This window comes from Xenopus laevis, chromosome 9_10L (genome assembly GCF_017654675.1).
Source record: "Xenopus laevis strain J_2021 chromosome 9_10L, Xenopus_laevis_v10.1, whole genome shotgun sequence".
Classification (NCBI taxonomy): domain Eukaryota; kingdom Metazoa; phylum Chordata; class Amphibia; order Anura; family Pipidae; genus Xenopus; species Xenopus laevis.
In genome coordinates this window covers 114399092-114415432 of record NC_054387.1, presented here as the reverse complement: position 1 = coordinate 114415432, position 16341 = coordinate 114399092, and the positions used below count along the sequence as shown (strand labels likewise).

The following is a 16341-nucleotide window of genomic DNA, read 5'->3' as shown; positions in this document are numbered from 1 at the left end:
AAGTCGCCCAAAGTTGCCTTGGTTGGATTGAATTTCAAGCCTAAAGATGTTAATCATTGTAAATGTTATTTGGGTATAGTATTATAAGTAAAGCTCTGCCTGCCAGAGGATGCTGGGAGTGTAGATAGGGAACAGTCTGAGAGTGGCAGGTTGAACACTATGGGGATTCATTTATTAAAGGAGATGCAGAGTGCTGAACCATAGGGCAGCTGCATCATTTGCCATGTATATACACAATGGCACCTACCTTGTGCAACAAAGCAATAAAGAGAAAGTTGTGAAGGGGTTACATCAGTGATCCCCAACCAGTGGCTCATGTTACTCACCAACCCCTTGCATGTTGCTCCCAGTGGCCCCAAAGCAGGTGCTTATTTTTGCATTCCTGGCTTGGAGGCAAGTTATAGTTGCATAAAACCAAGTGTATGGTCAAATAAAGTCTCCTGTAGGCCAGACCACATAGGGACTAACAACTAGCCACTTACAGCCCTTTCTTTTGAACCCCCTTAAACTTTTTTGATGCTTGTGTTGCCCCCCAACTCGTTTTATATTTGAATGTGGCTCACGCATAAGAAAGGTTGGGGAACACTGGGTTACATAGAAGGGGTACGTGCCCCTTTGCTTCCTAGACATGTGCCTCTTCTGCCTACCCATAGTTCTGGCCCCGACATTGTGCAACAACCTGCCCCAGCATGTTATTATTACCTATAAACATTTATAGTTCATCAAGCAGTTCACAAATGTCCTGCAGGCTTAAAACAGTCGTTGAAAGTAGATTCTGCACTCTATTATTGGGTCTCTATTGATCTATTGGGAGCAGTATCATATAAGGACACTGTTATGGGCTTAAATTGTTAACTTTATTTATCCACAGACATGTAAAAGGCAGAGTTCTTGTTGCACTTGCTGATGGAACACTGGCCATTTTCCATCGGGGAGAAGGTAGGGTTCCATTTTGTCTGTTTATGTTAAACAAGTGTATTAAGAGTATATAGCGTGTTGCCTCTTGATACTGACTTCTTGGAACACAGACCAAGGATGATTATAAATTCAAGAGACTTTACCTGGCATATACCAATTGTGACAGAAAAAAAGACTGAAGACTCAGTGTATTAATTGTACTGATCTGATCCAAAGCAGGACGTGACATTGCTCACATCATAAAATGACTCCCTTTTTCAGACAAGCAGTGGGATCTCAGCAATTACCATTTGATGGACCTTGGGCACACACACCACTCCATTCGCTGCATGGCGGTAGTATATGATCGGGTCTGGTGTGGGTATAAGAACAAAATACATGTAATCCAGCCCAAAACCATGCAGATAGAGGTAAGTAAGAAAAACAACTGACAAAAGCAACTGACATATCTGCATGTGACCAAGTACTGGATTTGTTAAACTCATCAAATGCAGAATGATGGTTTTCTATAGGCAGTGGGAGAAATGCCAGTTTGGTTCCAATCACCTCCCCAAACACAAAATTTTAATGTTAATCTTACACTGTTTAAAGGAGATATACTATGTGAAAAACAAGTGTAAGCCAGTGCATTATACCCTTTTAAATATAAAAGACATTTACTTTAAAGCGGACCTGTCACCAAGACATAAAAAACTGTATAATAAAAGTTCTTTTCAAATTAAACATGAAAACTATTCTTTTTTTTTTTATTAAAGCATTCATAGCTGTTGTAAACTCGTTTTAAAATCTTGGCTGTCAATCAAATATTGTCTGCCCCTCCTCTATGCCTTAGGCATAGAGGCGGGGCAGGCAGTTACTTTCACTTTCCATTCAGCACTTACTAGATGTCATTGTACTCCCCACATTCCCCCAGTTATCTTTACCATTTCATTGTGTAGCCAGGGCATGTGGATGGACATTGGGTCCCCCATTCTGGTGCACAAACAAGATTCTGAGATGATACAAGGCTTGCCTTAATAACGGTGTCCACAAAATGGCTGCTGCCTGCTTGTTATAATTATGAATTCCCAGACTGAAGGAAGCAAGATTCAAATAATTTATATAGTGTCATTAAAGTTTATTTTGCTTAACTAACTTGATAAAGTAGGATTTAGATTATTTTTTTCGGTTGACAGGTCCCCTTTAAAAAGTAGTATTTCGGGTTGATTTATTGAAAATTTCGGTAAAAACCCTTAGTAGTCCCAATGTATTTGTTCCTTTTTCTGCTGGCAGCACTCAGCACACTGCACTGTAGGATAGGAACCAATCGGCAGCTAGGCTGACCTGATAGGGAACTGAAGCCTGTCCTTGCTTGTGTGATTGCAGGGCTGTGATTGGCTATCCCCTTCCTACTGCGCTTCTGGCACAGTTAGGACACTCCCACCCCTCAATAGAAACAAGGACGGGGCCATAGCAGATCTATGGGGAGCTCCAATAAAGGGGCCATTTTTAAAGATGACTGTTAGGGCAGCTTTCTTATGATCTGTTTGTGTGTCCAAGGGGCCTAATATAACTTGCTGGCACTATATACATAAACAATAATGATTCTTCCCTGGCTTAACGTTGGTCAGAATGACACTTTTTTTTTTCTTTTTCCAAACTTTTTTTTATTGTATTTTCAAAAGGTAAACAACATAATTTAAAATTGAGAAACTGTACATTGTACTGTATGCCTGTTATGACATAATGAGTATACAAATATCATTGTTCCATGAGTTTGTTGATCAACATCAGTCGCTTTTAACACGGTTTCTTCATGTCAGTGTAACACAGTAAAATGTGAAAATAGACAAGATAGAAGTAAGAAACAGAATAGAAAGAGAGAGGAAGGGGGGAGAGTAAGAAACCAGAATGACACTTCTAAGATCATTTCGTTCTCACATTACTGAACGACATACTACATAATCAATATAATATTTTGTAGAACCATACAGGGAAACCTCAATTAAGCAAGTTTTCCCTCATTTACACTGTTTTTTTGTGGTCCCACCAATATATAATGCATAATGAATGTCCCTGAGTTTACATTTTGCTGGGTTCTACTATATGGTGTTTTCTGGATTACTGTATGTAGCAGTCGCAGCTTCTTCAGGCCACAGACCTGATTACATCGATAATGAAACATCAGAAAGTAAAATAATTTCTTGCAGTGACAGTTTAGCTTCAGTGCAGTTAGCCCATATCCTTGCCTTTTTACAGAAATCATTTGATGCTCACCCGCGAAGGGAGAGCCAGGTACGGCAGCTGGCATGGATTGGAGATGGAGTGTGGGTGTCAATCCGACTGGACTCCACCTTACGGCTGTACCATGCACATACCCATCAGCACCTTCAGGATGTGGATATTGAGCCTTACGTGAGCAAAATGTTAGGTGCGTAAACCCGGGATCCACAGAATAAGATCAAAGAGGCAGTATGTCTGCTTTTTAAACATAGGATCATTGATTTAGGGCTTGTGCTGTACTTACTGTTTTCTTGTTGTTTTGATTAAAGGCACAGTTCGGTGTAAAAATAAAAACTGGGTAAATGGATAGTCTGTGCAAAATAAAAAATGTTAACAAACACAAAGTGGAATTTAAAATGAATATCCTTTAATTGATACACACATATAACTAATCAGTGACTGGCCAGTCTACTAATACATAAAAACAATTGAAAAATCAATACATAATTGAATAAATAGATTAGGAGACCCTTAAAATTCAAGTACACTTTTGACCATAATTAGCTCACAATTCATATCATTCAAAATAAGAACAAAAAATTAATTTGAGTTAAAAAAAAAATCCAAAATATCAAAACAAATTCTTTTCCCCTTTCGGTTATCAGTTCCAAAAACATTGGGTGGAAACACCACGTCTATAGCCTTGAAATCTTAAAAAGGAGCGGACTAAAAATATGCTTCCAGAGTTTTTCTAGTTGGCCCACTAGAGTTCAACAACTTTACCGCAATTCGTTTATTTGTGGCATATTAGGCATCCAAATATAGTGTTGTATTAGGCTAAGAAATATCCTTATACTCTTATACTGAAATCTCAAAAAAGATTGCGTGTTAAATAAGAGGTTTTTTTTTCTATTTATGTGATTGGTGCGTCTCCTGGTCTCCCAATTCCTCAAGCCCACCACTGATCTCACCACTTGTTTTCCACGCTCACACTCTTATCACTCCCTCTGTTTGTTCTGTCTGGCAATATATTCTACTATTGGAATTATTTTGTTGGTTTGAGCCACCAACATGTGGAATTGAAATTTTTAGATGTAATACTGAAAGGGGGTATAATTATTAATTTCAAAATAAAAAATGTTTCTAATATAGTTAGTTAGTCAAAATTGTAGTTGATAAAGGCTGGAGTGACTGGTTGTCTAATAGAACAGATCAGAACACTACTTCCTGCTTTTCAGCTCTCTAACTCTGAGTTAGTCAGTGACTTTAAAGGAGAACCAAACACTTTATAGTAAAATTCCCTACCCTAGACCCCCCTCCCTGCTCCCCCCAGCCTAAGTGTTACCCTCGGTAAATGCCCCTAACTTTATACTTATCCCTCGTTGCAGATTCAGCAATCGGAGTTCACGGGCGCCATCTTTTCTTCAGTAATCTTCGAGTCTTCTTCCAGCTCTTTAACAATTTCTGTGACTTTCGGCACATGCGCAATTGTTAAAAAGCCGGCAGACTGCTCCAGCTGCGCATGCGCCAATACGGCACTTACTTCAAGATGATTACCGAAGAGAAGAAGATGGCGCAGTGAACTCCGATGGGCTAAATTGAGGCGTAAGTAAAGAGTAAGCGGCATTTACCAAGGGTAACACGTTGGCTGGGGGGGAGCAGGGAGGGGGGTCTATGTACGTTAGGGGGTAGGGGATTTTAATATAAAGGGTTTGGTTCTCCTTTAAGGGGGGTCACATGGGACATAACTGTTCAGTGAGTTTGCTATTGATCCTCAGCATTCAGCTCTGATTCAGAAGCAACAGTTATGATCCATGTGCCCCCCCCCCTCAAGTCACTGATTGGTTACTGCCTGATAACCAATCAGTGGAAACCAAGAGCAGGAAGTAGTGTTCTGGCTATTATGTTAGACATCCAGTCACTCCAGCCTTTATACATTACATTTTTGTATTTGTATATTGAAAATATTTTTTTGTTTTGCCCTATCTATTTACCTGGCCTCTGGCTGGTTAAAATGTTTGTGTTTTTCCGTGTAATTGACAGGGACGGGCAAATTAGGCTTCTCGTTCGTTCGGATCACAGCACTGCTAATCGCCGGCAATCGGCTCTGGGTAGGCACAGGCAATGGAGTGGTCATCTCTATCCCGCTGACAGAAAGTAAGTCATACAATTCAAGTGCTGAGATTATTGGAGACCAGGTAACATGTGCTTTCTCCATATTTACACTTGATTCTGTATTCACACTGCTCTATTGTTGGTTAAAAAGTGAAAACCGCAGAGAACCAGATTGATTGGCAGCCTTTTTAATGCGTAATGTTTTGGATGTTATTCAGGGCTGTCCAACCCCAAGCTTTGCTGGCAGGCTTGGGTATAAACAAACCCCTGCTTTATTCATTTATGTTTGCATGTAGGCTATCAGGATTCCTTTATGTGATAGAAATAACCTTATTACAACACACACTTATGGGCATTTAATTACCACGGAGCAGGAAGAATGGATTTCACATGTAGTCACAGTTACATTGCTAAAATGATACTGACATGGGAACTAGACGTGAATCAGGTAAATTACTGGCATAGGATACTTAAAGGGATCGTTCACCTTCGAGTTAACTTTTAGTATGATGTAGAGAGTTATATTCTGAGACAATTTGCAATTGGTTTTCATTTTGTATTATTTGGGATTTTTGAGTGATTGAGCTTTTTATTCAGCAGCTCCCCAGTTTGAAGTTTCAGCAATCTTGTTGCTAGGGTCCGAATTACCTTTGTAACCGTGCAGTTGAGTAATAAAAAGTAGCAATAACAATACATGTGTAGCATTTGTTTTTTATGTGGGGTCAGCGAACCCCATTTGATAGCTGAAAAGATTCAGAGGGCAAATGATTAAAAAAAATTATAAAAAAAGAAAAGAAATAATGACGACAAATTGAAATGTTAATTAGAATTAGCCATTCTATAACATTCTATAACATACCCCTTTAAGGGGGTGGTTCACCTTCAAGGTAACTTTTAGTATGTTATACAATGTTTTATTCTTTGCCATTAATTTTCATTATTTATTCTGTATAGTCTTTACTTTATTAGCCTTCCTCTTCTACCTCTTTCCAGCTTTCAGATGGGGGACCACTGACCCTAGCAGCCAGGGTCGGACTGGGGGCCCCCCTACAGTGGCAGCATGCGCAAACTGCGACGCTTGGTGCGCATGCGCAGACGGTTGCGCTGTTTTTTTGTACAATCCCGAATATCGGGAGATGGGGTCTGGCCCGGCGCCCATGAGGGTCAGAGTCAGTCCGACTCTGCCAGCAGCCAAAAAACAAGTGCTCTGTTAGGCTTCAATTTTCTTTCTATTCAGTCTTCCTCCTATAATTATTCCAGTCCCTCACTCAAACCACTGCCTGGTTGCTAGGGAAGATACGACTCTAGCAACCAGACAGCTGCTGCAATACCAAACTGGAGAGCTGCTGATCAAAATGCTAAATAAATGAAAAACACTAAAAAAAATTAAGACCAATTGCTAAGTGTCTTAGAATATCACTGTCTACATGATTCTACCAGTTAATCTAAATGACCCTTTTAACATTTTCGATAATTTGCCTGACTCACAGCCTCTAATTTTTCCAATTCATCTTCTTAAGCAGGAATATGTCTCCAGTATGTACTTCTATTCACTGGGACATACAGTATTATGTGCAGTGTGAAAGGGCAGTTACAATTCATCAGGTCTCTTTTTACTTGTATAGTGTATTCAGAGTTGTTTCCTTTCACCCTTTCATTACTATGCATATATTACTATGGGGCATATATTACATATGGGGCAAATTAGAATTTTTAAATTTGAATTTCGAGTTTATTTCAGTGTAATTTTACTAGGGAAATTCGAAATTTTGAACTTTATCATGTACTGCCGCTTTAAGAATTTGAATTGGACTACTTGCCATCTAAAACCTGCTATTTGGAGTCTATTGGGGGACTTTTGAAAAAAAATAATTTTTTAATAAATCATTTTTTAAAAACAAAACAGGTTTTTAGTTAATTTTGATTGGTCATTTTTCTGAATCACTCCCTTATTTTAAAAAACTCCCATAAACTCAAAATTAGATCCTCAATAAATCTACCCCTAGTGCTCTTCTACATACCTCTAAAAAGCCAGCTAGAAGGTCAGATAGTACCTGTGTGAGATTTGGAAGGCAGTGGTCCCCAACCAGTGGCTTGAAAGCAGGATGTTGCTCACCAACACTTTGCCTCAAAGCAGGTGCTTATTTTTCAATTCTAGGCCCATAAGCAAGTTTTGGTTGCATGAAAACACAGATGTACTGTCAAACAGAACCTCTTGTCAGCAGCCAGTCCACATAGGGACCTTCAAATAGCCAATCACAGCCCTTATTTGTCATCCTTGGGCACTTTTTTCATGCTCGTGTTGCTCCCCAACTCTTTTTACATTTAAATGTGGCTCACAGGTAAAAAAGGTTGGGGAGTGCGGAGCTAAGTGGAGACCTTGTACAAAGCTGGTTCTTCCAAGGAGCCAAAAAGTCCGGACAATCAATGTGGTTTGGTGTAAAAAGTGCTATTTTATCTGAAATTCGTCAATGAATATGTATAATTAATTGGCAAATAAAGCCCCAACTGTAGGCTTGGTTTATTATTTTATGGCATGGAGCTGCAGTATTGCTTCCTGTGGCCAGTGGCTTATATTTATCAGTTTATAGCTTGAACCCTGCCCTTTATATTTTGTTGCTGTCCCTCTCTAAATCTGGGGCATATAGACTAATAAACCAAGTCTATTTTTAAGTGAGGATTTACTCGCCCTTTAATAGGATACCTACACCTTTCCCATGTCATTCCCACACTGCAAATTCCTGAGAGTTGCTTTTGTTTTGTTTAAAGCAAAGGATTTAGTATTTACTTTGGGAAGATCCTGCCAATAATTTCTTTTCTTTTTGTGTTCTCCATGCTTACCCTTCCTTCCCTGGCTTCTCCTTCTCTTCCTCATTTCCCTATTTCTGTCCCCAACCCTTCCACCTCTCCTGACCTCCGCTAGCGGTAGTCCTACATCGGGGGCAGCTGCTGGGGCTGAGGGGTAAGTCGAGGACTTGACAAGTTCCACAAATCTCACCTCATCCCATCCTTCCACATGACCTTCTCTCTCTCCATCTGAATCTTTTCATCATCCTTCAGAATTCATGAGATCACAGAGACTCCTTAAAGTCTCTGACTGTTTGGTGATGGGCTCTATGTTGTTTGGTGTCTGTATGAAATAGGGATGCGCCTAATCCACTTTTTAAAAATTTGAATACCAAATTCTCTACCAAAGATTTGCCCAAAAACCATCATCAATCTAAATCTTAATCTGTAATTTGAAATTTAAGCAAAGTCACCCCACACACACACAAAAAATCCATAGGTAGAAAAAGAAAACATTGGACACCAAATAAAATCATGGATTCGGTGCAACCCTGAACTGAAATGCCACTTGATATGAACTGATACAAAATGTCTCATTTCTTGTGTGTGATTTCCAATGGCAGTAAACAAGGAGTTGTCTATGAAATGAGAGCAGTGGGGTACAAGGGCTGCTCTGGTTTTCACTGCTTTGCACTGAGACCATCCAGTGTTGACCATTTGTATCAATTGTTATGTTTTACACAACTACTACTTCACTTGGGTTAAGTGGTGGCCCCAAGAGAAGTAAAGGTGGGATTCACAAGCTGTAGAGTGGGCAGGATTTGGGTGGATCACAGGCGGGGTTTGGGCAAAATAGGGAGTGGCCATGACAGGTCAGGGGTGTAACCATGCATGCACAGTGCATTCGTTATTATATTTATATTATATTATTATATTTATTATTATCAGTATTATTTATTATATTTGTTGTCAGGGCTCACTTCCCAGGCATTAAGGTCACCCCCTTGTGATAGCTTAGTATTATGGGGCCCCATGATCACTGATGACAGCTCTGCCTACAGTATGAAATATGAAAGAAATATACATGTCGGAGGAGGCAATTTGAGTTCATGGCATCAATGAGTAATCCTGTATCTATAGCATGTAGGAAGCTTCAGTAGATGAGGTGTCACACAGGCAAGAGCAATGCAGATGGTAGTCCAGGGCCTATGATTCAAAGGGCCTTGACAAAAAAAGGTGTGTGAAGCTTAGACGGAGCTGGGTCAGATCAGGGGAAGCAGCAAGACACCACCCAGGGCTAGAATGGAACCAGTGATCCCCAACCAGTAGCTCGTGAGCAACATGTTGCTCACCAACCCCTTGGATGTTGGTCTCAGTGGCCTCAAAGCAGAAGCTTATTTTTAAATTCCGGGCATGGAAGACAGTTTTAATTGCATAAAAACTAAGTATACTGCCAAGTAGAGTCTCCTGTAGGTTGCCAGTCCACATAGGGGCTACCAAATGGCCAATCACAGCCCGCAAGGGGCTTTTTCATGTTTGTGTTGCTCCCCTAACTCTTTTTACATTTGAATGTGGCTCACGAGTAAAAAAAGTTGGGGACCCCTGCAGGTTAATCATGAAGGAAACATGCTATGTGAGCTGTTAGGCATTATCACTTATTCTAGAGTGTGTCCAACAGATCTTGAACTAGACTCAAGATTGTGTAGTTCATGTGTCTTGGAGGAAAGGACACCAGTCATACAGAGACTGTCATTGATAACACTTTACATAAACTAAAAGCTTCACACACTCTCGCCTGCGAAGTTCAGTGCCATCCTCGGGTTTATTTTTCTTATCAAAGACTTTCTATGTCTACAGCCAACAAGACCTCACCCACCTCTGGAGAGGGAACGCGGCCTGGGGGAGTCATCCACGTGTACAGCGATGAGAACAGCGACAAGACGGCAGGCAGTTTTATCCCATACTGCTCCATGGCACAGGCCCAACTGTGTTTCCATGGACACAGGGATGCCGTTAAGTTTTTTGTATCTGTACCAGGTGAGAGCAATTCAAATAAGAGAAGATATTTATTCACTCCTATTTTTCTATGAAAACAACATGGACATGATTTTTTTGAAAAGTGAAAATATCTGTTTAATATTGTCTTAATCCTGGAATGTGTGTCCACGTGTCTTTATAGGGTTTGTGTAGATATTTCTTTATAACAAGCCTTGTTTTGTCCCAGGGAACGTGCTGGCTACCTTGAATGGCAGTGTGCTGGACAGCCCTTCAGAGAACACTGGGACCCCTTCAGCTGAGACAGAAGAGCAAAAGCTTAAGAATGTCTTGGTGCTAAGCGGAGGAGAAGGATACATTGATTTCCGAATTGGTGAGTGGCCATTTCTAAAGCTCACTGCAGCCAACCTGCTATTGTTGAACTTCACAACCGCACAATCATGCAACCAGCTGGAAGGGGATGATGAAGAAAGTTGAGATTTAGTATCAGATACAAGGCTGCTTTTTGTGACATCTCCACTATTTGTCTAGAAATGGCTGACTATTGGTTCTCAGTCTAGAAATGTTTATTATCTAGAAATATTCAGTCTAGAAATGGCTGACTATTGGTTCTCAGTCTAGAAATGTTTATTATCTAGAAATATTCAGTCTAGAAATGGTTCTATTGGTTCTCGTCTGTTACCTGCAGGGATAATGTATTTAGACATCAACCACTGAACCAGAGGAATGATGTCCCTGATTAAAGGAGATATATAGGATAAATGAAACCCCCCCCCATAATCTAGTAGGCAATACTAGATTACATGGTGCTGGTTTTAGTTTTGGCTGTATATTAAAAGAGAAGGAAAGTCCATTTGCACTTGGGGGTGCTAAATGTTAGGCACCCCCAAGTGATTGTATTGACTTACCTGAAACCCCGGGCAGGTGCTCCTATCAGCAGAAAACTGCACCGGCCCGGGGTTTCAGGTACGGTAAGTCAATACAATCACTTGGGGTGCCTAACATGTGGCACCCCAAGTGCAAACAGACTTCTCCTATAATATTGTCTTCAAAATGAGCCCCTTCATTTGTGCGCCCCATAGATGTTCTCTGGTCCCTGTCCCTGTTTCAAATGAGCTGTGGGCATATCCTAACGGTCCCTGCCAGAAGCACAGTAAGAGAGGGATAACCAATAACAGCCCCACAGTCACACAAGCACAGACAGGCTTCAGTTCCCTATCAGGCTTTGCCTAGCTGCTGATTGGTTCCTGTCCTACAGTGCAGTGAGCTGATTGCCTCCGGCTCCCCTGCACAGCCTGGGAAAGGAGGCAGCAGGAAGTGGAACAGATGGGCGGGACTAGTAGGGTTTTGCTGAAATTTTCAATAAAGTAACCAGAAACACAACTTTTTAAAACACATTACTTCTATATCTAAAAGAGTAAAATGCACTGGCACATTCTTATTTTTTACATAATATGTCTCCTTTAATGGAAGAGGAATCCAGGATGATCTTTTTGAGACACATCGCACAGATAGATGGGTCAAATCTTTTCTCATATGCTCAATGGAGAGCTGTGATTGAAATTGCACTTCCGTTCTTTAACTGTCCAATCACCCTTCTGTATTCCTTTCTCATCTTCGATAAGGATTAATATAGCACTGCATTGTAAACAATTAAAACCCCTAGACCAGTGGTTCCCAAAATGGGGGTCAGCCTGATGTCCAGTTGGGTAAGAATGCTTTTTTGTCCAATTAAAGGCACAGACTGAAGCTCAATTGGGGTAGGGTTTTGGGTAAACACCTATTTGCTGTCATAGATCATGGCAATATTTCTTATACCTATAACCTTGTGGTAAAGGAGGGCCACGGCCAATTGTTGTACCTCAAATGGGGGCGTGAGTCACAAACAACATCAGAAATCCGCTGCCCTAGACTATTATTTCTAAAGTTTTAAATCCATTTGGAATGTGGTTTATATTGAATTGTTTGTATTTATACAGCACCACTGATCTATGCTGTGGTTAACAAGGCACAAACGGATACAGTTAGTGTAAATTCAGCTAATAAGGATAATTAAATACATTTGGTATGAGAGCTTACAATCTATGTGAAAAAAAGATTGCTCATAAAGGTGCCTTCACTGTTTCTCAGTAAGCACTCATTCAAGGTTCATTTTCTTTCTGCAGGCGATGGGGAAGACGATGAGACTGAAGAACATTCTGCCGATGGAAACGAAACAAAACCAGTACTTTCTAAGGCTGAACGAAGCCACATTATTGTTTGGCAGGTCTCCTATCTGCCAGAATAAGAGCAGCCAATGTTTAATCAAACCCCCAGAATGCCAAGACAACCCCTGCATCCCTCCTGCTGGAAAAACAAAACTGGAACTTTTATCCTGCATCGGCGAATCTCCTTGCCCCGTGCGGGCTCCTTACATCCAACCCCGGCTTCCACTTTCCATAAACTATTCCTTTCTTCAGCTTCATTCTTGGTGGAACTATAAAGACACCCAAGCATTCTCTATACTCTAGCTGCTCTTTTTCTGCTGCGTTAAGAACCACTTTTTTTCCTTTTACAAAATATATCCCATGCCAGAGATCAATACAATTATGTTTGCCAAAGAGAGTTTCCACCAGTCCTTCTGGCACAGAGATTTATTGATGGGGTGTATTGGCCTAGGACAGAAAGCCAGAAGCCTATCTCATATATTATGGCAAATAGATACAATTTGATAGCTGGAGCCAAACCTAAAAGCCACCTTCTGAGCAGGCAGGGATTTATAGAGCAGTTTCTAGTGGTATAAACATGACACTTGGATGAAATCAGGGAATCGTTACTTGCCTTGTACACTTGCTAGAAACATTTCTCCTGCAATAATCTGTTTATGTGGATAGTTCTATTGAAAAGCTAAAGGCTGCGAGAGACGTAAGGCCAACGGCACTCTCCTATTAATATACAGAGTTCTCTCCCAGCTGACCAATAAAAAACAGCCTCCAGCCTCGAATGAATTCCTTAGACTTAGACTGGGCTGTACATTATAAACTCTCATTTGCATCAGGCAAGATAATAAAAAGGCAACCTCACGACGACAGTATTGCAGATTTATTTTTCTCGAATGGCTTTTTCTGTGAGCCCTATCCAAAAAAAAAAGCACTGCAACTACTTAAACTGTTCAACCCCTTGGTTGGCAGCGGGACCAGCAATTGTACTAGGAGTAGAAGGTTTCCCTACTGGCAGTTGCCAGATATAATAGGTTCAGCACTAAATGCGATATATATATTTACTAATGCATGAGCACTCGACCTGCAGGTGCCTAATAAGTACAAAACCTCTGAAGTGGGGCACCCTATGCATTAATATCAAGCTCCTGTTACAAAAAAAGAAGCACCTACGCTTAGGAATAATCTGCACTTGTAAGCTCGTTAATGCATATTATGCTATAATAAAGCTACACCCCTTTGTAATTTGGGGGCTGAAACATTCTAATTTAAACGGCTCTTCTCCCTAGATCATGCATGTAATCCTTTAACTCCTGGGCAAATAAAGGGGCATTAATGTGACCTCTGGGGGTGCGGGGGATTACAAGAAAAGCACATTCTTGCCAGATAAAAAAGGATTAATTGGCTCTAACATAGGGGCGTGAAACCTGCACAGCTTCGAGCGGTTGTTGGACTACAGCTCCAGGGAAATGTTGGGAGGTGTAGTTTGACAGCATCAGGTTGCACATGCTTGATCTAACAGTTCTACCTATGGCAATGACTTATGTAAAGATTCCCTGTATGTGTCACAAGGGGACTGTCCAATGTGTCTCTTTCCAGGCTTGTAAACTCCGCTGTGTGTTGTCTGTCCTTCTGGTCATAAGGTTGGCATTATGTAAAGACAGCTGTACCAATAATTCCCTCTGCTTTCTCTCTCTCTCACTGTCCCCCCCTTGTGACATCAATACTCTGTAATTGGTATGTATGTATTAAATGTATTACAAATGGAGATTGCTGGCACTTTGTATTTATTTTCAAGTGTTTCTATAGGATAAGATTGGAAAATTGGCTCGTTGCGGAATCGGTTTGTTAGACCTGGGAACTCACATGGGCATCTTCAACCTACCAACCTGCAAACCACTCCATCATGCTGTGAGTCCCAGACAGAGAGCAGGAGCTGTTTGGTTGTAGCAGGTGCAAATTGTTTGGCTGAGAATGCAAAGAAATCATTAAATGGCCCTTATTTAAAAAAAAACAGAGAAATATGAGTTTGTGCAATCAATGTATTAAGTAATCAGGATGTTTGAGGTTTAATACAATGGTCATTCTTCTTTAAGGGTCAGGGCACACAGGCAGATTCGTGGTGAGTAGTCGGCCAGTGACAAATCTCCTCTCCTTCCTCGTCCGGCGACTTTGGAAAAGGAATCGTTCTGAGCACCATCCCGCCGGCGATTTACATTTTAGCCGGCGCGAAGGCAGTTTGCGGAGATTAGTCGCCCTGAAGAAGAGGAGATTTGTCCTCGGGCGACTAATCTTCCCGAATCTGCCTGTGTGCGGTGCCTGGTGCCTCTCGGCTACACTTCATTTGATGCCTTTCTGCATGTGTTAAAGGGGCAGTAACATGAAAAAAAAAGCTGATTTAAAAAAGGAAGGCGTGTTTTGCAGAACATCTCCATGAAAGGAACAGTAAATAGTGTCTTTTATTTGCAACTTTGTCAAACTTTCTGTAGCTAATTGTTTATGTGTTATGTGTGCTTTCCTAAGAGCTTCCTACTAATTGGAACTGGTGCTAGAGGTATATTGGGTTTATACTAAAACAAAATGCAGACCCCTTATTAGCACTGGAAACCATGTTGTGACCCTTCGGATTGGTGGATTGTGTTTCTTTCAGAACGGCGGTGGGGCGGCTTAAAGTGCAAATAGGTAAAGGGTTCAGTTTGGTGAATTTCAGACTTGGGATGTTGCTAGTGACTTGTAAAAACAGTGAATTATTATAGGCATAGTTACATACAAAACTGGATATCAGGTAGAGAACCCCATAGAACTATTCTAAAGGCCCCCATACACGGGACGATAAAAGCTGCCGACAGATCTCGATCAGGCAGGTTATAAAATCCCGTCGGATCGTGGCTGCATCTGTGCGTCTAAGCGGTCCCGTGGCGACCACCCGTATCAGATCCATCCCTAGGGCCCACGATCGGATCAGCCCGATATTGCCCACTTCAATGTGGTCATATAGGAGAGAGATCCAATTGTTTAGAGGTTTTCGGATTTTTTAGTGCATTGTTCATTTTTCCCCCCCTCGTACTTCTATATTCAAATCTTTTCATAAATGACATAGCATTCTTGGTTTCTAAAACCTCTAAAATGAGAATGTTGATAAATGGAGTTTTGAGTGACTGATTCCCTGAGAGTAGCCACTAGAGGGAGTTCAAACACCAGGAGCTGTAGCCAAACCAATCTCCTATTAATTGTACAAAAAGAGAGTCCACTGTGCCATAAAGCTAGGGCCACAAGGGCCAAAAACGGAAAAAGCTGAAATCTCCTGGCCTATTTGAGCCCTACCACAGGCAGTAGTCTCCTCTCTTTTCCACATTGAATTGGATCGGCTTGAACAGACTTGGCAGGTTTTGGCAAAGAACCAAAGTCTGCATTTTGAGCCGAAATCCACCAAAATTTGTTTGTGCTGAGCTGATTCAATGCAGGAAAGAGAGGAGGCTCCCGCCCACAGTAGGGCTCAAATTAGGCAGCGGATTCCAGCTATTACTCTATGCAAACTCAAGGTTTGCTCAAGAAAATTTAGAGAGAAATACTAGGGAACATGGCAAAATATAAAACACCAACTAATGAAAAGGTCCCTTATAAAAACATTGGCAGTCTCCTAATTTGTAAAAGAATCAAGGATTAGAGGAGAAATCACTGAAAACTCATCATGGATCTTGTATCATTATTTTTTTTTTGTGGTATTCTTATCCTATGGGTCTATCTAGATCCTAAAAAGGGCCGCCAGGAATGATGGAACATTCCAATTCCAAACACTGTTGGTTTCCAATTTCAGAATTCACGGAGGCTTCTTTATCAAAAGTTTAATTATAGGGAGAATTATGGTGATTTTGTTTAAAGTTTAGTAAAAAAAATATAAAACAGTGGAAAAAAAATGGAATGCAGCGAGTTCACATTTTAATTATTTTCATTGGGTCTACAAACTGAAAATAATCATGGAAGGAATTTGTATATTGAGCTCCTGATTGAAGAGGTCTTATCTATGTCTATCTATCTATCATCTGTCTATCATCTACTGTATCTATCTATCTCTCTATCTATATATCTATCTCTCTATCATCTGTCTATCTATCATCTACTGTAT

The 16341-nt window shown here is 40.7% G+C and overlaps 1 protein-coding gene across 17 annotated transcripts in view; it reads left to right on the top strand.

Annotated features, from left to right (window-relative positions):
• Positions 1-13983, top strand: part of LOC108701610 (C-Jun-amino-terminal kinase-interacting protein 3) — a 68789-nt gene extending 54806 nt beyond the window's left edge. For 15 of the 17 annotated variants that reach the window (XM_041575998.1, XM_041575993.1, XM_041575997.1 and 12 more), the window contains 8 exons: positions 872-939; positions 1180-1328; positions 3157-3328; positions 5164-5277; positions 8159-8197; positions 9880-10059; positions 10247-10390; positions 12183-13983. In XM_041575998.1, the coding sequence (XP_041431932.1) occupies positions 872-939; positions 1180-1328; positions 3157-3328; positions 5164-5277; positions 8159-8197; positions 9880-10059; positions 10247-10390; positions 12183-12304 (988 nt within the window). In that variant the 3' untranslated portion in view covers positions 12305-13983. The remainder of the gene's footprint in view (positions 1-871; positions 940-1179; positions 1329-3156; positions 3329-5163; positions 5278-8158; positions 8198-9879; positions 10060-10246; positions 10391-12182) is intronic. The other 2 variants (XM_018236470.2, XM_041575995.1) reach the window with 1 other exon arrangement.
• The last annotated feature ends 2358 nt before the right edge of the window (positions 13984-16341 follow it).